We start from the raw sequence: 25761 nt of genomic DNA, 5'->3' as shown, positions 1-25761 counted from the left end.
GCATCTCTTGTGTTGTTTCAAAATATGTAGATGCTGCTAATAAATATGGAAAATGAACTCAAAATATCTACTCCAGCTCTTCCAAAAAAGAAGTTTTTCTTATATATATTAGTGATATTGGGTCTTTTTCTTCATCTGATTTGGATTAAGACTGTTCTAGCCAATACCGGTGCAGCATATGAATTGTATATGTGTTGTCCCTAGTTTTGCTCATCTATTTTGTTAATTTTATTTTTTTTCCATCTATCCTTAGCCTATACATTCTCTCCTATCACTTCAAAGCACTTTCCTATCTATTATTATTCACAGTTAGCTTTTCCACCATAGCTCTTCATTAAGTGTGGCATCATAAAACAAACCAGGTTACACAACATATGGAATGGACCAAGTCAACAATATGTAACCTTAATAGATTGTTGACAACCTCTGCAGAATAAACTGTGACAATGGATCATGTAATGTGCACCAAAAGCTGCAACAGTGATTAAACAGGCTTGACAGAAAGTGGACTCGTATGTGCTCACTTGATCTATAAAAAAAGACAACAAAATCTCCCTTAAATTACAACTCACTATCTTAAGAGAGCACAGGCACATTCAAAAATGTATTTACAAATATAGAATGATCACAACTGGAATGGTTTTAATCATAAGCTTCCTCTTTTGATATTCAGATCACTCAGTCAAATGTAATGCTTATTTATTCACATCGTTTTAAATTAATCATGCATTATCTCAGCTTTGAGATTTTGATGGTCTGGTTGTTTATTTTTAGAATAACATTGTAGGGTGGGTGTGAGAAGCATAATCTCATCAGTGATCAAAAAATAGGTAAAATACTTTGGCCAGATATGGTCCATTTAAATGCTAATGGCATTAGCCTTACTTGAGGCTAAACAACAACAAACCATAACATCTTGACAGGTAACTTAATAAGCAGTCTTACAGATTGAGGAAAAGTCCAAGAGTTTAAATCTTATCACATCACTACCACTACTAGTACGTCACTATTTAAGTACTTGTCTGATTTTCAACACATTCAGATAAACCTCGGTAGCAATTTTTTTTAATCATCTTAGATTCTTTTGTGAAAGATTTCAATGAAATTTTACAAATATGCATAAAAAAGGAAACTAACATTCTACAAAGATGCATTGATACAGTATTGCCTGCCCAAATTGGACTTTCCTACAATCAAACCTGAGTTGAAAGGGGGAAATTTATTGTCAGAAGGTGAGAAAAATAGAGAAAGTTGCATAAATTAAAATCTCTTCTAAGTAATACACCTTTGCTCATTAACTTTGATTTTGTGTTGAAGCTTAACATTGTACAGAACATATACAAAATACAACCACATGGCTCTAGGTTCAATCCCACAGTATGGTACTTTGGACAAATGTCTTTACCATAGTTGAAGGTTGACTAAGAGCCCATAAGCTATTATGTGTGTGTATGTATTCGTGCTTCTTTATGTCTCTTAAATTTGCAGTTTGACAAACAGATTAATAAAATTAATACCATTTTGATTCTTATTCTTTGCTATCTGTAAAAGTGACTAGCTACATCTTTACAGGGCATTATACTGGAGACAACACATTCATTTCAAATTTGCTTCTTCTAAATCATTATTTGCAAATCTTTCATTTCCTTGTCAAATTCCCACTTATTCACTTTCTTCTTGGATTACTTTGTACATTTACTAAACTGGTAAGTACTTGAGTAAACTTGCTTGGCCTACTAAAACCTTTGAACTGATAAAAGAATAAAAGACTCAATTTAAATTTAAAGAAACAGGAAGCTTTTACTAACTTTCTCACGAAACACTCAACACATTGCTCCATTTTCTTTTTCTTACATCCTACCAAGAATGTTGTTAATCTACAAACTTCTTAACTATCCTGTAGAATCAGATAGCAATGATTTTATTGTTAATTTTTGTTCTCTGGTGGTTAGATTCTTCCTGAGAATGAATATTAATCCTTCAATTCCTGAGGGAAAAATTCTCCAGACAGGTTTCTGTATCACAAAATACTTGCCAGGCTAAACAACATGGAAAAATATTCCTTTGAGTGCTGCAGAGAAAGAATTTATTTGAAAACAGACTAAATTCTCTCTAATATGTTGTTCACATTTACAGGAGAGTGAACACACACAGTATTTTCATACAAAAATACTCATGTTCCACACTTATGCAAAACACAAAATGCACATGTGCAAATCTACATACACTGCAACATGTGTTAGAATGTTGACACAAACACAAAATTACACACACATACAATAATTCACTTGCACATAAAGAAATGCACATCTATGTTCTCTTTCCTCTTTCACTGCCCCCCCCCCCCACTCCATTTCTCTATCAACACATGCATAATTTCCTTTATCTTTCCATATTATTAAGGAGACTGCAAATACTTTAACTACTTTTAGCTAATATTGCTAAAACATTTTGCATGCTTCAGTTTCCATCTTCCAAGTTAATCATGGATGATATAACTTTTATCTTTTTACAGTCTTTTCCTTATATCAGGAGAGATACTTAAAAAATCTGAAGACTTTTACTCTTCTTGCTAAAGACATGCAGTAATCCAATTAAAGTTCCCTCTTCATCATTAAATACCAAACTTTTCACAGAAAATCTCTGTAGCTCCTTCATAAATCATTGCATGTTTTGAACTTTGATTCAACATAAGAGGCAGCATCTTGTTCAGAGTGCTTCTTGCTGTTTAACTGATCAGATCAAAATACAAACCACTCAAGTATTTGCTATGATCAAGAAGCCTAATATTTTCAAGCAAGATTCAAATTCATAAATACCCTCTCATAACTCCTGATTATCATTGCAATATCTCCACAGTTATCTGCTCTTGTTTCGTGTAAGTAAATATCAAAGATTCAGAAAAAGTTGCACTAACTTACGTTGGCAGACGTTTTAAAGTGTCTTTATATCAGTGTATGTGAGTGTGTATTTCATTTCATGTTAGCATATAGTAAATGTATTGAGAACAGAAGTCTTTCAGAGTTTGTTTGCTTTCATAATGGCAAATATTTATCAATTGGAAGTTTACATTCAGCTATATTGATGCAACAGTAGACAGAGAGAATGAGATGGCTCACAGTTTTACTTAGCCAAAGTAATTAATGTCACCTTAAATTAGTTAGTTGTACAATGCATAAATAAGTTAATGGGGTGATGTACTAGATGACATAAGCAGACTAATTATGTAATTGAAATATCCCTCTTAGTTGGAGAACGAAAACAAACCTTGTGGGAAATGATTTTCTTTTTGTTTTTTCTTTCTCCACTTAAGAGGAAACTTTCAATTAGTTGAGAATTTATTTTGTATACATATTTCATTACTCCTTAACTAATTTATTGAAATTTATTTCTTTGATCCATTTAAATTTCTTCTGTAAGCTCATTATTTTTTACTGACACAAAATATAGATCAATACCTATGAAGAGTTAGTATGCTAAAGTTATGGGATAAGCCATGTGTGTGCTTTTTAGTAATAACTGGTGTAAGCTGAGATATTATAGATCCATTTGTGTACTTTATCTAACCTCCTATTAGGTTTTATTTAGCAGACCTATGGTGCTATGATTGTTGGCTGTATGACAAGCTGCAATCCACAAATGTATAGCACGAGATCAGTTGCTATGGTTTCCTATGATAAAACCTTATCACTTTGACCAGTATTTTAGCCCTGAACCAATATTCTCTTGTGATATTATTTTATCCAGGACTGAGTTATTCAACCACTTTTTAAGATTAATGAGTGGAATCAGAAGCTACCTTGTGTAAGGTCCCTTTCTGTTGTCGAACAAGTGAAAATAGGACTCAGTAGTATGTGCCTTACTAAGAGAACATTGCCTTCTCCCTTCTCTTTATTCTTCAATTGACTCCTTTCTCCATGTATAGAGTTTACTTTAGGCAACTTTTATACTTTTTTGTGCCGTTCCTGCAGTATTTATAAATACAATACCACAGTTCTAATTCCATTTTCAGATTTGTTTCTTGATTACTTAAATGTACATTTTAGTATTTCAGAGGCTTTTGTATCTCTAAGGAGTATGCTTATATGATCACAAAGCAGTCTCTTCTCAACATATTACATGTGAACAAACTGCAGGTTATATAACAGAAATCATTCATATAAATAAGAAAATGCAATAGATGTATGCTTAATAGATACAGCACAAGAACATTTCTTTAAGATATTGGAAATCATAATGCTTTTAAATACTGATCACACATCATCATCATCATCATCATCATCATCATCATCATCAAACACCCACTTTTCCATGTTTTTTCATGAGTCAGAGAGCTTATTGACGTGCATTTTCTGCAGTCAGATGCCTTTCCTGTCCCTAACTCTCACCTGTTTCCTAGCAAAGTAATATTTCCTCATGGCCAGACATATTCTCACAGAATATTGGAAATGAATGACACCACTTGTATGACAGTGACACTCATTTACAATTATCATACAATGTCAAGACGAGCTGACACGTGCATGCACACACACACACACACACACACACACACACACACACAATCAGCAAGCTCTGTTCAGCTCCATTTACTAAATCCATTCACATCATCATCATCATTGTTTAACATCTGCTTTCCATGCTGGCATGGGTTAAATGGTTTGATATGGAGCTGGTCAGACTTGAAATGTCTGTTGTGACATGGTTTCTGAAGCTGGATGCCCTTCTAAATGCTAACCACTTAACAGAGTATGTTGCGTGCTTTTTATGTGCTACTGGCACAAGTTTGTTTACACAGCACCAACACTGTTGCATTAACACAGCACTAGCACAGGTGCTTTTTCGGTGATACCAGCACCAGAAAAGACAAGCTTGTATGTGTGGAAAACAGTGATTTTACTTAGCTTGATGTGTCCTATCAAGTACAGCTCATTGCCTCATCTCCCAGTCCCTTATCATTTCCTCGGTGAGGCCCATTTTCTGAATAGATCCTTTCTCACCACCTCATCCCATGTCTTCCTGGGTCTACCCCTTCCACAGCTACCCTCCACAATTAGAGCATGACACTTCTTTGCACAACTGTCCTCATCCATACACATCACATGACCAAACCAGCGCAGTCTTCTTTCTTACAACATCTGATGTCTCTTATATCCAGTTTTCCTTTTCAAATCATTTACACTCTGTCATGCATGCACACTAACATTATCCATCCAGTGAAGCATGCTAGCTTCATTCTTTTCAAGCCCTCACACGTCCTCTGTAGTTAGAGTCCATGTTTCACTACAATGTAACATAGCTGTATGTACACAGGCATCATACAATTTGCCTTTCACTTTGAGAGAGAGGCCCTTAGTTACCAACAAAGGTAGAAGCTCTCTAAACTTCGTTCAGCCCATTCTTATCCTAGCAGCTACACTTTCAGAACTCCCTCCACCTCTGCAAACTTGTTCTCCTAGGTAATAGACGCTATCTACTACTTCTAATGACCTCCCAAGCATTTGAGAGAGTCTATTGTCTGTGTATTTTAGTGTTTATTGTAACCTGCACATTTGTTACACACAAAGACTATATTGTCTGTTAACCTTCCTTTGATACCACTACACCTCTTATGTGTCCAAAGCTTGAACTGGGTACAATGTTTGGTGTTTTTACCAACACCCTTCTTACATATTGAGCAGGACCATCTCTCAAAAGGGACTTGTGATTTGTCTGTTTTCCTACTTACCAGGACTTTGGTTTTTGCTAAATTAACCCTAAAATTCTTAGATTCCCAACTTTGTTTCCATTCCTGAAATTTCTTCTCTAGGTCAGGTGGTGATTCAGCTATAAGAACAAGGTCATCATCATAGAGGAGCTCCTCTACACAGATGAATTCCTCTGATAAGGCCTGGAGAACTAAAATGAACAAGAGTGGACTGAGAACTGAGCCTTGGTATACTCTTGCTTGTGCACTGAATTCGTTGCTATACTCGATAATCGTTGCGAACCTTCACCTTACTGGCAGCATCCCTGTACCACTCTCACTAACCACTCATCTATCCCTAGCTTCTGCACTAACCATCAGATAAGGGAGTGGGAGACTCTGTCAAAGGCTTTTTCCATGTCAACAACAGCCAGGTACAGAGGCTTATTTTTGGCTATATATTTCTCCTACAGTTGCCTAACCAAGAATATAGCATCAGTCATGTTCCTGCCTGACACAAACCTAACCTAAGCTGCATCTTATCTATATTAACTCTCTTCCTAATTAATTAGACTATGACCCTTTCTATGACTATCATCACCTGGTGAAGCAGTATGATTCCTTTGTAACTATTTCTGTCTAAGGCATTACCTTTGCAAGAGTTGACTATAATGCTGCTGCACCAATCATTGGGTATTACTCCCTCATGGGGAGTAATAACAACAAATAGCAACCAAATCTTCTTCAAATAATACTCTCCTGTGTTAGTGTATCTAAAGCAACATGGTTGGATTTTAATAACACAGCAGGGTAACGTCATTAGTAGGATAGGAAGGAAGTTGAGAGAAAATAAAATAAAATAACTATTTAAAATTCAATAAAGGTAGGAGTACAAGGAGGTTTAATTTTCCGTAATAGGTTGATGGGTAATAAAAATTTTTGAGGTGGGTTGGGCAGCTGCACTGCAAACAACCAAACATCATGGTTGCCCTATTCCCTAGATAAAGGCCATGTAAAATATCCAAACAAAACAAAGTAAAAGCCACTACTTCACATATAGCATGGAAAAAGCAAGGGTAGAGACATAATATGAGCAAGATAAATAAAGTGGGTAACAAAACAAATGAAGAGATAAAATTTTTGAGAATTAAAAGAAACAATTGAACATTTGGAATTCTTAACTTTACTATAACATACAGCATGGAAATAAATGAAGCTTTACAGGTAAATAGATAAATAAATAAATCTATACTATAAGAGCTGCGTCCTTCTGTCTGTCTGTCCGTCACACTTTTCTTTAATTTTAAGATAGAAAGACATTCAAGTAGTTAATTACATAGGAAGAAATTCAAGCACAAGCAGTTAACTTCAAAGAACGGTATCACATATACTAGATACATAGATACATACACACATTCTTAAATTAAAAGCGGGAGAGAGGAGGGACACAGAAGAAGTGAGTGAGACAGGAGATACATAGAAGAATAGAAAAGTTGATACATAGATACAGATTGCAGTATTCTAACTGTGGGCAACATTGGGGACTCTTTTCTCATATCTGTTGCTCTTTCAGCAATTGATACTCCAACAAAACATCTAAGCAGTCACCTGTCTTGCAGCAAATAGCAACCAAATCTTCTTCAAATAATACCCTCCTGTGTTAGTGTTTCTAAGGCAACATGGTTGGATTTTAATAACACAGCAGGGTTACGTCATTAGTAGAATAGGAAGGAAGATGAAAAAAATAAAATAAAATAGCTATTTAAAATACAATAAAGGTAGAAGTACAAGGAGGTTTAATTTTCCGCAATAGGTTGATGGGTAATAAAAATTTTTGAGATTCACAGATATGAAAGCTTTAAAGGTTCATGGATATCAAAGTTTGAAAGTTAAAGGACGTGTGGAAGGTAATACTATTTAAATTCATTATTACCTGTATGTTTTAATAAATATTTGCTCATTAAAATCCATACTATAATAATAGATACAAAGCAGAATATATAGTAGTGTTTCAAAATAATTATGTGCACTGAAAACCCTGTAGATGCGCTATGCTCTTATTTTGATAAATAGTCACTGCTTAAACACACATTTTCTTTTTTTTTTTACCTATCAAAACCTCGGTATGAGTATTAATATTGCTTGCCAGAGGAGAAAAGCAACCAGACTTCATCAACAGCAGAGGCAAAGAAGATTGAGCAGTGACCGACAAGAAGCTGTAAGAAACATAAATGCTGCACAATGGAGAGAAGCGCAGGCTCACTTGAGCCAAGCACAACACTCTGAAATTTTACTACAGGACTCTCAACAACATAGAGTAGCAAGAGAACATATATCGCAGGAAAGAAGAGGAGAAATTTTACATCAAAATGCTGAACATCACGCAGCCTGAGAGAATTTATCACAGGAAAGAAGAGAAGAATTACTATATCAAAATGCAAATTCTCACAGAATCTTTAAATATAGCCAGACAACACAATATTGATGCTCTTCAAGTGGACGTCAACGTTATTCATCACTGTTGTGGCACCATGGAAGTATGGTGTTGATTCTGCAGCTCCCTTATGTTTATGGGAGAAAGGACAAGTGGAAGCCAAGCTAAATCCAACTTCGGTATTTGTTGTAAAACTGGTTACTGATACTTTCCATTACTTTTGGGTATACATGAGAAAAAATAGGACATTAAACTACACATCGTGTAATGGGTGCCCTAGTAATAATAATAATTATAATAATAATAATAATAATAATAATAATGAGATGAGGAAAGCTTGCCAGGACAGAAGGCATATAGTTGCCAAGTGGTGAAATGATAAAGGCAATTCAACCTCAAGAAAAGAGAAAAAGAGAGTACCTGCAGCGAGTGAGAAAAATATTGGCTTCAAAGCTAAATGCCCAGAAACATAATTTCAGCAATAAACTCATGCATAGTTGTAGTAATTTGGTATGGCACTGGAATCCTGAAGTGGACAGAGGAGGTGCTAAAGGAGATGGACAGGAAGTCAAGAAAGCTCCTAACAATGTATGGAACTCATCATCCATGTACAGACACTGATCACCTAACATGAAGAGAGCAAATGGAGGAAGGGAACTGATAAATATGGAAGGCTATAGGATCAAACTCGAGAGTTTAGTGAGATACCTAACCCAAAGTAAGCAAACCTTGCTAGTGACAGTTAGGAACGAGAGAGTGTTGAGAACAGAGAAAAAAGGGAAAACAAAGGAAGAAATAGAAAAAGGACATGAAGAAGAATTAGGCAAGGACTACACAATCAATTCCATATAGCCACTACAGAAATTGCTGTAAAAAATAGGTGGGACTGGCTGATGAAAGGAACCCTAAATAAAGAGACCGAGAGCACTATACTGACAGTACAATACCAAGCTTTGGCCACAAACTAGAGGGTCAACCTTAGGAATGAGCAAGTGTCTCTGCTGTGCCACATCTGCAATAGAGTGAATGAAACCATTGCTCATATCATGAATGAATGCCCTAAACTTGCCCAAAACTACAAGTTGTGGCTACATGACCAGGTAGCAAAAGTGCTACATTGGAAACTGTGTGAAAAGTGGAGGCTAGAGAGAGGCAAGACATGGTATGAGCACAAACCACAGAGAGTGACAGAGTCAATGACCAGCAAAATCCTCTGGGGTTTCCCAATCCAAACAGACCAGACCTAGTGGTAGTGGACAAGGTGCACCACATATGCTATATAGTTGACATTGCATGCCCCTTTGATCCATGAATAGTCAAGAAAAAAGGCGAAAAGATAGACAGATACACCCCTCTTAAGTACAAAATAGCCCGGCTATGGAGAATGAAGGTAAAGACAGTTCCAATTATTGTTGGGTCCTTGAGAATTGTATCAGAAGGCATCAAGAGGTATATTAATGGAAATTGGAATTGAGTGCCCAGCAGAACTGTTACAAAAGGTTTGCTTCCTTGGCATGGCCAGAATAATCAGGAAAGTATTAGATAGCTGAAAAGAACACCCGCTACACATGCAAGACTCTCGGAGCTCCAACAAAACCTATGATAAAGAGATAATGATGATGATAATAATAATATGAGTGCTACAAAGTGAGGTTAGGAATAATGCTAGGTTAAAAAACAAAGTTGCTTATCTGAACATTTCTTCATAACACATGCACTCTGTATGAAAAAAGAAAAAAATTCCGTTTTTGTTGATATTCACTTTTGGGCTAATGTTATATCAAACATTTATTTTGAGTATACAACAGATTGGAGAGGATACCATCAAGCGTAATTTTTTTCAAATGAAGAATCAGTGAAATTAAATATATATATATGTATATGTATATATATCTATATGTCTATATATATATATAGATATATATATATATAGTAAATATTCATTCTACTATTTTTACTTCACCATAGCTTTTTTTTTTTTTTTTATTGAAAGTAAAACATTTTCATCCATTAAAGAGACTTGTCAATCATATGTGTAATTTATATCTTGAATTTGTAAATGAACATTATGGTAATTTAGTTAATATTTTATTATTTAAAAAAAAATTCAAGTTGCATGATATGGTTTTAAACTAGTTGAGTAAAGGTATTAGCTTTTTGTAAAATTGATTGATGGCTCATCTGGAAAACAGTTTAAAAATACTTTTGTTGAAAAATAATGACAATAAAAAGGTTATAAAAATATTAAATGATAAGTTAGACTGTTTATGGTAATTTGTTATTTGGAAGCTATTATGATAAACAGCATCAGTAACCCTAACACTAACTGTAGATTGTGATTTAAAATGTTTGGTTCTATTATTTGATGGCTTCTAATAATAATTTTTTTCAATTGATAACCTAAAGAATCAAGAAAGAAAATTGTTGCTGAAAGCTATTTCTTTACTAATTCTAGGATTTTTCACTAAAGACAAAGTATGGTTGAAATTAGATATTCTATTGCTGTGTTGATATCAAATGTTTTCTTTAGCTTGGTCAGATTGTTTGTGTGATTATTGATTATTTATGTTTGTGAAATTAGTTTAATGCCATCAATGTGTTAATGAAGTGATAAGAATACTTGCATTGAATTTGAGAAGTGTGATACTACATCTTTAACCATAGTTGAAATTATTGGCTTTTTTATTCTCCTATTTTTTATTACTTTCTGCATTTTTAATCTTTCGATTTTTTTTGAGAAATAGAAACATGCCAATTACTGTAATCATTCAAACTAACTTTACCAGCTAATGTCCAAGGAGAGGAGACATATTCCAGTGAGTTGTTCCTGCCTAAAGTCAGTCACTCACTCAAAAGCAAAGCTGAACAAAATGATATGGAAAAATATCGGATAAATATGTTACCAACCCAAAGTTGTGACCAATAGTTCATGTATAACACTGTAAAAATATATACAGGATCCAAGAACTTGGTCTGTGACAATGATAAATATCGGCAGTATGCAAACAAAATAAATGATGTGAAGAAAATTACATTAGGTTATCCTCAACTCTGATGTTATTGTTGTGTAAAAATACCCAGCACACACTGTAAAGTGGTTGGTGTTAGGAAGGACATTCAGCTGTTGAAACCAAGCTAAATCAGACTAGAACCTGGTTGCCAGCTCTAGTCAAACCATCCAACCTATGCCAGCATGGAAAATAAATGGATGTTAAAAGAGAAAGAGGAGGATATTCTTCACAAAGTGTGCTATTCTTGTATAATGAAATTCATATAGATTCTAAAAGCCTTATTATGGTACAGGCATAGCTGCATGATTAAGAAGTTTGTTTCCCAATCACATAGGGTGAGTGTCCTGCACTAGCCCTGAAAACTGAAAGAAGCTTTGTGTGTGTGTAATCATCATTTAATGCCCACTGTTTAATACTTGAATGGGTCAAACAGAATTCATTGAGACAGATTTTCTAAGGCTGGTTACTCTTCATGTCACTAACCCTCACATGTTTCCAATGACTACACATGTTTTTTCATAGAAGACGGAAAACAAACAACACCACTTACATGATGTCAAGACAAAGATTCTTACACACACACACACACACACACACACACACACACACATACCCACATGTGTGCTTCTTTCAGTTCCCATCTACCAAATCCACTCACAAGGCTTTGGTCAACCTGGGGCTATAGAAGACACTTGCCCAAAGTGCCACACAGTGGGTCTGAACTTGAGACTACATAGTCTGAACTTGAGACTACAAAGCAAGCTTCTTGACCACACAGCCATGCCTGTACCTGTAACCATATTTTAACTAGGGTAAGTGTGAGTGATATGCATCTGTGTACGTTTTTGTATTTGTGATTTTGTATTTGTCTACCATCTATAAATTACACATCTTGTCTACACATGTTTCACTCACTAGTTTATTAACAATGGCTTCACTAACTGTTTCATTTATCTGTTGTCTGCTATGAAAGTATATCCAGGCTTCTTCACACATCTTGACATGTTGCACAATTGTTGTAAACAAAAGATTTGTTTTGGAGTTGTTTGTTTCCAGTTTTCCACCCATACATGTCCAGGCTGTTTGTTGGTGAATAGACTGGGAGATTACTACTTCACTTGAAAACAAGTAATAATCTGCAGAAAACAGCTGCAGAAAACTTTGCCATACTCCTATGTGACTCATGGTAGCATGGAAAAAGAGATGTTGAAATGATATTGGTGGTGGTGGTAGCAGTGGCAATCCACAAATTGTGTCTACATTCTTTGAACTTATGATTTAATTTCTTTATTTATTGAAGTTGTTTACTGGATCATTGTGTCTTTTCAACATAACCTTTGATAATACTTTCAAATAGCTTTTCATTCTAAATGTTGGCACAAACTATATCAGTAAGAATAAAAGTAAGTCCAAATTTAAATTCTGACTAAGGATTACTTTCTGTTAAAGTACATGTGACCAACACATTAAACTTTCTACTCCTTGCAGCAGTTAAATTCAACATTCTATAAACTTATTTTTGTTGCCACCCCAAACCCTAACCAGTTTCTTCAAATTCCAGATATTTTCCTATCTTAAAAATAGTCTGTCAGAGATGACAAGAAAACAAAAATTCAAGTTTTACCCTGTAAAATGGATTGAATTGTAAAACATGGGCAGGAATTTGAGGAATTAATATACGATAGTAATCTGTTCAATCTTTAGTCCTTAGTTAAAGATAGCTGACTCCATAAATTTTTAAGATTGTTGAACTTATATATATTAACTGGAGTTAACCCTTTAGCATTCTGATTACTCGATCAAAGGTAATGCTTATTTATTCACATTGTTTTAAATTAATCATACATTATCTCATAGCTTCAAAACTTCAATGATGTGACTGTTTACTTTTAGAATGAATTGTAGGGTAGACATGAGATGCTGGGTCTTGCTGATTTGAGCATGAGACAGATTTGGGCCAAATGTGGCTGGTTTCAATGCTAGAGGGTTAAAGTTTCTAAGGCTGTAATCTTAAAGTATTCTAAATTAATACATCACATTGACTTTGTATGTATAGTTTAGTATGACATAGTATTGTCAATTTGTATTTACTATTGCACAGTATGGTATTGACATATCACAACACTACACAATATCATTGTAATATTTTTTAATTCCATTGGTACTCTCTACATAGTATTGTATAGTATTAACACTTTGCATATTATTTCATACTACTAACACTATATGTATATTAAGCTATAATATAGTATTTACACTATATTATATTATCATATACCATTGACCATTTGTATCATTATATTATGCTGCTGAATATTTTTTACTTAAATGGTAAAAGTAATTACTTTGTTATTTTGCTATTTCAGGAATTGGTTGCCATTGAACTAAAAGAGAACAAACATAAAATTTTGAATGGCCTTTTATATTACAAAAAATCCTCGTGAGTAGTATTTATTTCTATGTTGAGTGTTGTTAACATGAGTTTATATAAGATATCATTTAAGGCATGGCTGTCTCATAATATTGTGTTCCCTGATATTAGAATCAACAATAAAAAAAAAGTCTTTCTTTGAAGTTTCATGAGCCACACTATGTCACTTAGTCTGCTACATCATTACTTGTTTCTCTTTTCATTAATTACTGGGGACAGCATTGATTCTTACTGAAATTTTATTAGTTCAATAACTTTCATTGATATACTATATAGTGACTTACATTGTATGCACACCTATGATAGGAAGGGAGGGATGATATTGTATGCTCCCATAGTTTTCTCAGGGTGTGAGTAATGCAAATGAAATGAAATGACTTCAGTCATAACTCAACTTGCCAGGAGCTTACCTCTCTTCTATGGCTGGGGTTACATTTTCCACAAACAGACCTGGCTATTTTAGTGTTGCTGTTTCTTTTCTCTATCAATCTCCAGATGTACTGGAATAGTGTGATGGAGTTGCTCCTGCTTTTGATTCTGAAGGATTGAATGTGCAAAGTGAATTTATTCTTGAATATATTCCCTCTAAGTACAATGGAATTATGTTAATACAAGAGACACAGGAAGAATTCAGATTGCCGATTGATAATACTCTTAACTAATTGAATTTGGAAAAGTATAGGATAAGAAGAAGTAGAAACTTAGATATTGCAGTTGAAGTTGGAATTGAAATATGAGAAAAAACGTTTAACTCAAATGTAAAAGTATACTCCCTCTTTAGATTCTAATTCCCCTTTAAAGAAAGTTCTATGTGGAACTTCTTATATTTACTTTCTGTAAAATAAAATGTAGTGGGTGATGGAAGGGGATTGATGCTTAATGGAGATATAGCCTATCTTTCAAAATTTAAAAATGTTCAGTTAACTTTGTCCTGCATTTTCCCAACTATGGGAATGAAAATTTATCTCCATTAGACACAAAGGATTCAGAATCTATGCCCATGAAACTGGAAATTCTACTCTTTCGCTTTTGATATGCAGAAATTCCACCTTCACTCTTTGACTAACAAATCTATTTTCCCCAAAGTGCACAAAATTTTATTTTCCTCAGACTAAGCATAAATCATCAGATATGATTTCAATTAGACAAGCACAGAGATGATTTTTCAAATTTAACAATATTATGTCAGCATACTGCCCAGGGGCACCCAAGTCTTCCCTGTAATCTTTTCACTTCATTTTTTTTCTATTTAAACCTCACAAAAGGCTTATTCTCTAAATCCAAATTCCAACATTAGCTGCAGTATTTTTAAGCTTCTGCTTCTTATCCTGTACTTTTACTTGCTCATTTAATTAAGACTATTATCATTCCTACACCTGCCCTTTTCTTGCTTGTCCACTCTTTTTACAGGTAATGTTTTTTACAGACTCCTCAATTGTTATTGTATAAAAGGTAAAAAAAATTTAATTTTTTTTCAAAAAGTTTAAACTATAGTTAAAAAGTAAGTTGTATAAATTGACAATATACAAAAATGATATTGAAGAACTTGAGACAAAGGAGAAAAATGCCATTAAAGCAGCAGTAAATTAATTAAATGACACCAGTCAGAGAGCAATAGCAAATATAAGTCAACCAGTTTGAAGAAAAATAAGTCTGATCTCAATTACATTCTCAAGAAACACCTTGAGTACACCATAAACCTTGTTACTATGTTTGATCAGTAAGTTTTTAATGTTTTGAATGATCTTCATTTTTTTAAAACATGGTAATATGTCTACTCCATTTTCGAACCTCACAGCACCAAGGCAATACCTTTTCTCCTATAGGAAACACTACTATAATATCTTGAATGCAAATAGGCTAATAGTTGAAGATTAAGAAATAAGCCAAATGACAGAGAAATTGTTTAGTTGGAAGCAGGAATCAAATGCAAGTCTATAAGATGCATATATTGAGAGTAATAATCAATCTTTAATTTTACAATTCACATTAAAATACTGTTTTGGCCTGAAGGCTTAAACATCTATACAGCACTCTCTCATTTTTATTTCATTGTGAGTTTTTTTGTTTTTTTTTATCCAATCAATATTCAATCTCGAAATAGTGAAACACTGGTTCGTTTAAAGAAAACTCATTTTCTGAAGTGCTAATATATAAGCATCTACTAGTTGAGCTCCATCATTTCTAGATCCCCAAAAAGGCAGTGTACTTATATGTAATAATAATAATTATAACAGAAACAATAGTTTCTGGTTTAAGGGTGGGTGACTAGTTGGTACTATTAACCTTAGTACTTGACTGGTACTTTACTTTATTTACCTTAAAAGGACAAAGATAAAGCCGAGCCTCAGCAAAATTTGAAATCAGAACTTGGAACAAGACATAACAAGGTATTTATTTCTGAGTCTTTAGTGATTTTGCCAGCTTGCCACCTTTTGGCACCTAATTCAGGCACAAGGCCAGCAATTTTGAAAAGCAGAAGTTAGTCAGTTTCTTTGTCTCTAGTACTTGACTAGTACATTATTTATACGACCCCAAAAGGGTGAAAGCAAAATTGCTTTGGTGAGGTTTGAACTCAAAATTTAAGAGCTAAAAGACATTATTTCCAATGCTCTAATGATTCTTCTAACTTGCCACCCTAACTACAACAACAACAATAATAATAATTAGTAATCTATAAATTTTGCCTCAAGGATACTCATTGCACATGGATGCATGAGAAGGAGGGTTCTATATTTGCTTATATTAACTATGTTACTTGATTTGTACTTAATTGACATTGAAAGGAATCCCAGTGAAATGTGAACTCAGAACATAAAGGAACATAGCTAAATGCTTGACTTTTTATTCACCACTCTACTGTTTCTACTGTAATAGTACTTTATACCATCTGTTACCCTATAATAATTGTTAGTTCACATTGTACATTGGCTAGACAATCACAGTTAATTGATATGGTGCACTCTTTCACTCACTTCTGCTACTTTCAGCCATCCAGCTATTACCACAATGGGGCAAGGGAATAGCATATGCTTACTAATAGATATAACAATTTTTTTGGATAACATGCAATGAAATGTGGTCATAAATTGCAAACACACATTGATGGGATTGAATATAACATGATTGAATTATAAAAATGCATGTGACATGATGTCACACAGTTGGATAAGTAAAGCATTGAACAAGTTTGGAGTGGCAGAAAATTTGGAGAAACTGGTCAATGAAACTATGACATGTTGAAGCACTGACTTGATTGGAGGAAATCAAAAACTTGGGAAGGTGAACATCAGATGCAGTATATTCCAAGGTGATAGCTAATCTCCATTACTATTTGTATTGGCCATGATACCATTCAGTTTGATATTATAGAAAGTCAAAATAGCTTATGATTTGGGAAAAAAGCATAGTCAGATAAATCATCTCCTATTCATAGATGATAGCTTTATGTGAAAAATGAGAAGCAACTGGAAAGTTTTGTATGTACTGTTTGGATTTTCTCAAATGATGTAGGAATATAATTCAGGCTTGAAAAGTTGCACTGTTTTGATGATGAAACGAAATGCCAAATGGATAAACAATGAAATCATTTGAGAAAGGACAGGAGTGTAAGCATTTGGGAATACTGAAGGCAGATGAAATAAAGCATGAAGCAAATAGTGGGTATACAAAGAGAGTGAGGAAAATATTATACGGTTGAAAAATTGTTATTGAAGAAATAAATTCAAAAGTAGTGCCCCAGTTATCAGATATGGAGTTGGAACTGTGGATTGGATAAAAGGTGAAATGCAGAAACTGGACAGAAAAACTAGAAAACCACTGACAGTGTATGGAGCCCATCATCTGAATGCTGATACCAACCATTTGTACTTGAACAAAACAGCTTACTTGATAGCTGCAGAATAGCACAGAACTGTTACTTAAGTCAGTAAATAAAGAAACAGTGATCAAGACTGGTAAAGGTAAAGATGAAAATGGAATTCAAAGAGAATATGTTGAACATATTGAAAAGAAACTTTTGCATGGTCAGTTTTGGGAAGCCACTGGGCATATATGCTGAGACAAAATCCTGGGCTTGGTTGAGAAAAAGATAATTGAAAAAAGAGACAGTGTCTTATAGCAGCTCAAGATCAAGCACTGCAACCATACAATTTGAGAGAATATGTGTCTGGAGAGAAAGTGTTGGCAAAATGTAGCATATGTGGGATTTGAAATAAAAAAAGTCATACATTGTTTTAGAATGCCCCAAGTTAGCCCAAGGAAAATATATGAAAGAGTTCTTAAGTCAGTAACAAAGATTTTGTGGGATTTTCCCATTGAAATGGATAAGAAGATGGAACATAACAAGCCAGATATTAAAGTAATAGACAAGAAAAATTGAAATTACATTATTGATCGATCTATCATGTCCATTTGATAGGATTGTGAAGAAAGCTGATGAAAAGTTGAAAAATTACAACCCCTTAAAATTTGAGATTGTGAGGATGTGGAACATGAAATCTGTAAAGATTGCACCTGTGATAATTGGTGCATTAAGGACTGTGATTGATGAATGTCCTGTAGAGTTTCTACAGGTTTACTTCTAAGAAAAAGAAAAGATTATCAGAAGAGTTTTGAGCTTGTGACAGCTTATTAAAATCATGTGGATATCTAAATTTACAGGGAGTAATCTACTACCTGTGTAATTCTACCAGGAATAAGACCAATCCTAAGTTAAGAATAATAATGATAATTAATAAATCTGTAATTTTGTCACAAGAACATTCATTGTGTGTGGGTGAATGAATGAGTGGGAAGACTGTTGTCTGTTTTATTGAATGTGGTACTTAATTAATTGACATTGAAAGGACGAAAAGTTAAGCCAATCCCATTGGAATATGAACTCAGGACATAAAGGAACATAGCTAAATAATTGACATCATCACCCTACCAATTCTACAATACTACTTTCTACCATCTGCTACTCTATGATAATGAATGCCAACTCTGTTATGGGACTTACATTATGCATTGGGTAGACAAAAGAAATTGATGAGATATACTCTTTCACTCACTTCCACAGTTTTCAACTATCCATCTATCACCACAGTGGAGCAAGAGGACAGCATATACATACTAATAGTTAAATAGTTATAACTATTTCTTTGAATAACATGCTCATTATCCAAGTATAATATATTTTTTTTTTAAATTGTTATCATGATTGAACTTCTCTTCTTACTTTTGATAACATGTTATGTGACTGAACAGTTAGTGGTAGGGGTTCTGAAGACCAGAAAGGTTACAAGCTTATCCCCCAGTTAATGAAATTGTATTTGTTATGAGCTTTTGATTATGTAGTGTTAATTGGTTATTATATTTTTTGCATTTTGAACTATTTAGTGCTTATCAATTATCTTTCACATTATTATTTACCTCAACTTTGTTTAATTTGTGACTTTCTAGCCATAACTTCATTTGCCCTGTTTCCAGATAATGACTCCAAAAATATAGAACAAAATCATGAAGTTAATAAATATAATTATGATAGTTAATATCACATGTGACTACTAAATGACTTCCAAATTTTTTAATCAGTCTTTGTTATTTGACCTACTTTTCGTACATGTGAGTGTGTGTGTATACATGTGTTTATATTTATATAGAATCAAAGTGCTCGAGTAAATATATTATTGGACTACCAGCTTATGGTTAATTAGTTCAAATCTATTCAAGCATTTAGTCTCTTGAGAGAACTTTATTTTCCATGCCCTTAGTTCAATTAGCTAATGATAATATGCAGCAAAATTTCTGGCCAAATTGTTTGAAGGAAAATGATGTACTACCACTAAGGTCTAAACTTGTATTAAATACTAGCTTAATACCTCCTTGACATTAATAAAGAAAGAATTATATAGTTGATGTCTTCCATAATCAGACTGGATGTCATCCTGGTGTGGATACCTACGTGGAACAAGTCAGTATAGAAGCCTTTATGTGATCACTTGACTTGTTAGAAATAGCAAATAGCAACCAAACCTTCTCATTTTACATACTACCTTTTTTAACTCTGCTTTTTCTATGTAATTCTCTCAGTCCTATTAGAAATTAGGGATTTTGACAAAATACAGTTAGTCTGGTATAAAATCATAAAAATATAACTTTTGCATAAATTTGTATAAAATATGATATAATACTATAATAATGTGATATAAATATGGTATAAAGATCTCCAGCATAGATTGTGAATGTGATTTTTAACTAGTTGTTGTTGATTTTTTACCTGTTGTGTTTTCATCTGCCTAGGTAGGTTGAATACAGTTGAGTTGATTACTTGTATTTTCATCTATTTACAAGATATATTGATTTTTTGGCATTGTATTCCTAATTAGATCATTATTAAATCATATCAACAAATTTTTAATGTATTACTTGAGGCATTAACTGCTATCATGCTCAGAAATTGGAGGGAAAATAATCTGGAGAGATTTACTCAATAAAATTGAAAAACTAAACAGAAAGTCTTTTGACAATGAAGCTTAACTTTGTTTCTTGCACAAAAGAGTATTTGGTTCCAATTTTTGACCCCCAAACAACACTATTTGAACTGAGGTTTTGTGTGATTTAGGATTTGGTGATAGATATCTGATATAGGACTATAAGTGGGAAAATAGGAAAGGCTCATTAGCTAACGTAGTGCTAGACATTAGAAGGATGAGATTGTAATGACTGATAATATGTCTACTCCTACAGAGTTGACTAAGGATTTAAACAACAACAGTCTATGTAGGATGACTATAGATACACCAGCCATTACACACCCTAAATTCATAGCCAGTTAATTTCAAGAGAAGGTAAGCTAAAATTATAGGTTCACACTTATCTGGTGCTGAATACTGGAATGGTATCTCCAGACCTAGACAAGGATTTTAACTCAATATTTCAAGTTAATTATGCACTGACTACTTTTACAGTAGTATTGTTTCTGTCAGCGTTAAGTAGTACCTACCATGTGATGGATATTTTCAGAATATGTTTGTGGTCAAAATAGAGAAAAGTTTAAAGGAATTTTAAACGGTTTCAAGGTGAGAGTACTTAGATCTCCATTGATCAGTTCAGATCCGTTGTGTGTTTTAACTATCTTAGCAGCATCAGTTCTTTCATTGCATTCTCTATGTGGTATAGCAGACAGGCGGGTGATGTCTGTTAGTCAGCAGGCTGTGAATTGTGACATTTCAGTGACACTCAATGAAGACTTAAATACTTTCACCTAGAAATGATTTTAAATCATCTTTATTCTGATTCCAATCATCTCATGGTATGGACATATTTTGAGCTCTCAATGCTTTAAGTAATGTGAAGCTGAGTAACCTGTTATTAAATGTGTATGTTTGTGTACACACACATATGTGTGTGTGTGTGTGTGTTTATAATATATATTTGAATATATATATATATATATATATATGGGAGAATATACAAATAATAACAACAGACGAGGACAGGTGGTGTAAATAACAAGAGTATATATTAGTATGACGCTCGGGAATACGGAAAGTCTTTGACGTTTCGAGCTACGCTCTTCAACAGAAAGAATACGGAGACAAGGAGAAAAACACGGAGAAAAAATATATATATATAAATTTAAATAATAAGGGTGAAAAATTGAATACTAATTTGATTAATATCAATTTAAAACCAGTGGCCTAGCATATTGATAAACTCTGAAGGTTCAGAAAAATTATATTACATACATATATGTATGTAATTCAAAGGGTCAGCTTTGTCACACTGTGTCACGCTGAATAGCCCCGAGAACTATGTTATGGGTACATGTGTCTGTGGAGTGCTCAGCCACTTGCACGTAAATTTCACGAGCAGGCTGTTCTGTTGATCAGATCAACTGGAACCCTCGATGTCGTAAGCGACAGAGTGCCAACATGTATGTTATATATATATGTGTGTGTGTGTGTGTGTACGTGTACACAAATATATATGTTTAGATAGATTTGTGACAGGCAGGCTTTGTACAGTTTCCATTTACCAAATTCTCTCAGAAGATATTGGTCAACTTGGAGTTAGAAGACACCCAGGGTCCTGTATTGTGCTAAGCACAAAAACAACATGGTTGTGTAGCTAACTTCTTAGCCATACCGGCATGTAAGCATCTCTATAGATATGTGTGTGTGTGTGTGTGCACACATACATACACATATACATACACACACACACACACACACACACACACACATATATATAATACTTACTTAATATTTACTGAGTATTAATTGAAACAGCTGTGAGGGATGATGATTAATTTGCTCTTAATAAACAATTATTAACTTCCCAATCTCCATTTTCTTTTTCTTTTCTTATATATATGTATATATATATATATATAGTTCAAAATTACAGAAAAACAAAAGACAAAGACAGGTGTAGGGACAACTAGCAGGTGTATTGGTTTAAAGCTCTGGAAAAATGGAAAAGTCTTTCACATTTCGAGCCTATGCTCTTATACAGAAAGGAATTAGAGGAAAAAATGGAGAGAGAAAAATTGTGTAGGGTTCAGCGGTCCAACATATACACTCACACACACAGAGTAATACCTTGCTTTACGAGACTCCAGGTTTATGAGTTTTATTTTATAATAAATATAAAAAGCATAAACAGCTATTTTGTGTGTGTGGTAACGTCACATGTGGCAACACTGGTTGTGATGCATTTACACTATTATTTTCAGCATTTTTTAAACCCACCCAATATATCTAAATAAAAGTGTGCAATGGACACCAACAGGGACAAAAAGAAATGAAAAGCCATCACTTTGGAAATGAAGTATGAAATTTTAAAAATGCACAATGGTGGTACAACTGTGAAAAACATTTGTAACAAATTTTATAGAGAATGGAAAAAACCTTCTTAGCAAACAACTCTAGACTTGTTTTCTAAAAAGAAATCTACAAGTGCTTATGAATTGGTAATCATCTCTACAGGTGATGGGACAGTCTAGTGAAAGTGATTCAGAAAACAATTATAATATTTTTTATTATAAATGATCTTGACATTCTTTTTACTTTACACAAAATATTTTTTACATTCTACTGTTGTTTTATTGCCATTTATTTATGAGTATTATAAATTGGTCTGCTTTTCATTTTACGAGCAGTATCCGGGAATAAATTAACTCGTATATCTAGGCGTTACTGAATATTATATATATATATATATATATATAATATAGCTTGAACAGGATAAACTACCCCTATTTTGCAGAAAAAAGTGTAAGTGGTTAGCTAACCACCTACACTTTTTTCTGCAAAATAGGGGTAGTTTATCCTGTTCAGGCTATATTATTAGCATTATCCTGCGATTGAGAATTTAAAATCACTTCTTTAACTTTCTAAGACATCTCAACGCTTCTAAAAACAAACTTCATTTGTTTGTTTACGTTTATCGTAATTTGAATTTATATATATATACACACACACACTCTCACATGAACTCATATTATGATAGAGAGACATGATGTAAACGTGACATAAATATACAAAATATATACATTAAAATAAAGAAATATATATTTCTTTATCTTCCACAGGCATGATTCATGTTTCCTAGTGGCTACTTCCATGCATCTCACTATGGCTCATTTTTATTGAGTACTTTGCCAAAACCTGTCACATACGCACAAAACTTCCTTGTATCCATGAAGTATTTACCTCTACTCTTGCTCTGTGTGTGTGTGTGTGTGTGTGTGTGTGTGTGTGTGTGTCCATTCTGCTCCAGTCAGAATATTATTTCCCCAACTCTTAGAAATGAATAATGAGAGGAAATGTCAACTACTTGCTGAGGATTTGTTCTTTATTCTCAGCTTTGGTGTTTCTCTGATATACCTCTCTCATTTTTCCATCATGGGGCATTCCCCATTTTGCTGTTCTGTTCAGAAGTCATTACTCTTCTATTCTTCCTATGTCTATTGGATGCAAAATAGGATATTGTAAATCTAGATACAAACATACAGAATTATACATATTTCGTATGTATTTGTGGGCACTTGTACATTTTGTGTATATGCATCTCATGCATATATGCTGATAATATATCCCTGTACAAGTATTGCATATATGTATACATGCATGTATTTATACATAAAATTTGCATCTTCTATTATGAAATGCACTTACAAGTTATTGTAACACTAGCAGCTCTTTTATCTGATTCACCAATAAATAAATGTTAAGTTATTACAATACAGTACTGTTAATGACATCCACAACATTCTGTGAAGATGTCTTTTCATTTTCCTCCCGGCTTTTTTGTCCGCTTTCTTGTCAATGTTTATTATTGTTTTCATTGTGATCATTCTATCAATAATCAGTATCAATATGCCTAGACAATGTTTTTCTTCACAAACATCATGTAAAATGGCCTTCTTGTAATCATCTTATACTCTGTCATCTGTTAAGCTTATATAACCATGTTGTCTACTAGTTATTCAGTAACATGAAGTAGGTGTTTGTGTTCGTGTGTGTGTGTGCACACAAAATCCAAACACTTTTCTTTATATACTCCTAGACATAATATGAAGTTTTTAGTTATGAAAATAAGCAGAAGCATTCTGAAATTCTTCCAGTTTATATTTTGGACACTACTGTATTATCATAAACCCTATTCTCACTAGAGGACATCTGGCAAACAGACAACATAACTACTCAGTCAGTCTCTGAACTATTCTGTTACAATTGTATTGCTACCTATTTTTCATTTCAGTTAATACTTCTATTTTCTACCCCTATGCTTGTTGGTGATGTGGTGATGTGTTACAGTATAACCAGAAGGTTATACTCTTTTACTCTTTTACTTGTTTCAGCCATTTGACTGCGGCCATGCTGGAGCACCGCCTTTAGTCAAGCAAATCGACCCCAGGATTTATTCTTTGTAAGCCTAGTACTTATTCTATCGGACTCTTTTGCCAAACCGCTAAGTTACGGGGACGTAAACACACCATCATTGGTTGTCAAGCAATATTGGGGGGACAAACACAGACACACACACACACACATATACATGTATATACATATATACGACAGGCTTCTTTTAGTTTCCGTCTACCAAATCCACTCACAAGGCTTTGGTCAACCTGAGGCTATAGTAGAAGACACTTACCCAAGGTACCATGCAGAGGGAATGAATCCGAAACCATGTGGTTGGTAAGCAAGTTACTTACCACACAGCCACTCCTGCGCTTGTAAAAATATGCCAATTATCAGCTGCCACAACCACTTTATTTAGATGTATGTTATATATGGTAATGTGATAGTTAATTTAAAGATATGATTAGTCGCACTTCAGTGAGATCTTCAGTGTAAGAATATATCAGCTCTCCCTGACAATTTGGGAGAATAAGTGTGTCAGTGAGGGCAATCATCAGAATTTGGTCAGTTAGCATAAATCAGATTAGAAATATAAACAAAACAGAAGCTAATGTACCACAGGATGAAGCAAAACTTATATTTCCAGGTGTTAGATGAAAAAATTATGATTTGTGAAAATAAAATCGTTTTGAGGATTCCATTTATAAGCCTAAACTTATTCTCACCCAGACTTTTATAGAATTGCTTCCTTAATATAGATTTTCTTTACCTTCTGTTAAAGGTCATTGTCTGAGCAATTGACATAAATCTGAAGGTCTGAATACAACAGTATTTTAAAATTGATTTAACCATTTAGCATTCATATTCTTCTGTGAAATGTAATACTTATTCATTCACATGGTTTTTAAATTAATCATGCATGATTTTGAAGCTTTGAGATATTGATGATGAGATTGCTTATTCTTAGAATGACATTGTAAGGAGTTGTGAGAAGTCAGATCTGGCTGGTTTGAGCATAAACAAGAAGAATATTTGAGCCAGATTTGGCTGGTTTAAATACTAAACGGTTGAACAAGTGTAGTGAATATATATGCATGAGATTTTGTTTTTCATTCTTTATTATATAGTATAAAGACAGAATGGAAATAATTGTACTACTGTATATAATATAGCTAATTTTCATGGAGTGAATAATTGGGGGATTACTGCTCTGAATAGTAGAAAAAATTAGTTATTATTTGCAGCCAAGTATGAATTAGTTGTAGCTTGTAAACTTTCCTTAAATGTATGGGGAAACATTATCAGCATTAACATTTTTGTGACCAATTTTGTATTGAAATATA

General features: G+C 33.7%; 2 protein-coding genes across 4 annotated transcripts in view; one reads left to right on the top strand and one right to left on the bottom strand.

Annotated features, from left to right (window-relative positions):
* LOC128248326 (histone-lysine N-methyltransferase SETMAR-like) overlaps positions 1–24812 on the bottom strand; it is a 50467-nt gene extending 25655 nt beyond the window's left edge. For 2 of the 3 annotated variants that reach the window (XR_008264563.2, XR_008264566.2), the window contains exon 1: positions 24711–24800. Coding sequence is in view for 1 of the 3 variants with exons in the window: in XM_052969294.2 (XP_052825254.1) it covers positions 24711–24722 (12 nt within the window). In the remaining 2 variants the exon portion in view is untranslated. Of the gene's footprint in view, positions 1–24710 lie in introns of all 3 variants that reach the window. The other variant, XM_052969294.2, reaches the window with a different exon arrangement.
* The window catches only part of LOC106881422 (nucleoporin NUP188), a 475282-nt gene that overhangs the window by 232500 nt on the left and 217021 nt on the right, over positions 1–25761 (top strand). Inside the window, exon 3 of the mRNA XM_014931808.3 lies at positions 13498–13571. Coding sequence (XP_014787294.3) covers positions 13498–13571 — 74 coding nt within the window. The remainder of the gene's footprint in view (positions 1–13497; positions 13572–25761) is intronic.

Source organism: Octopus bimaculoides, chromosome 1 (assembly GCF_046866305.1).
Source record: "Octopus bimaculoides isolate indiv1 chromosome 1, ASM4686630v1, whole genome shotgun sequence".
NCBI classification, from domain to species: Eukaryota; Metazoa; Mollusca; class Cephalopoda; order Octopoda; family Octopodidae; genus Octopus; species Octopus bimaculoides.
The sequence above is the reverse complement of the archived record's forward strand: the minus strand, read 5'-3'. Positions and strand labels throughout refer to the sequence as shown.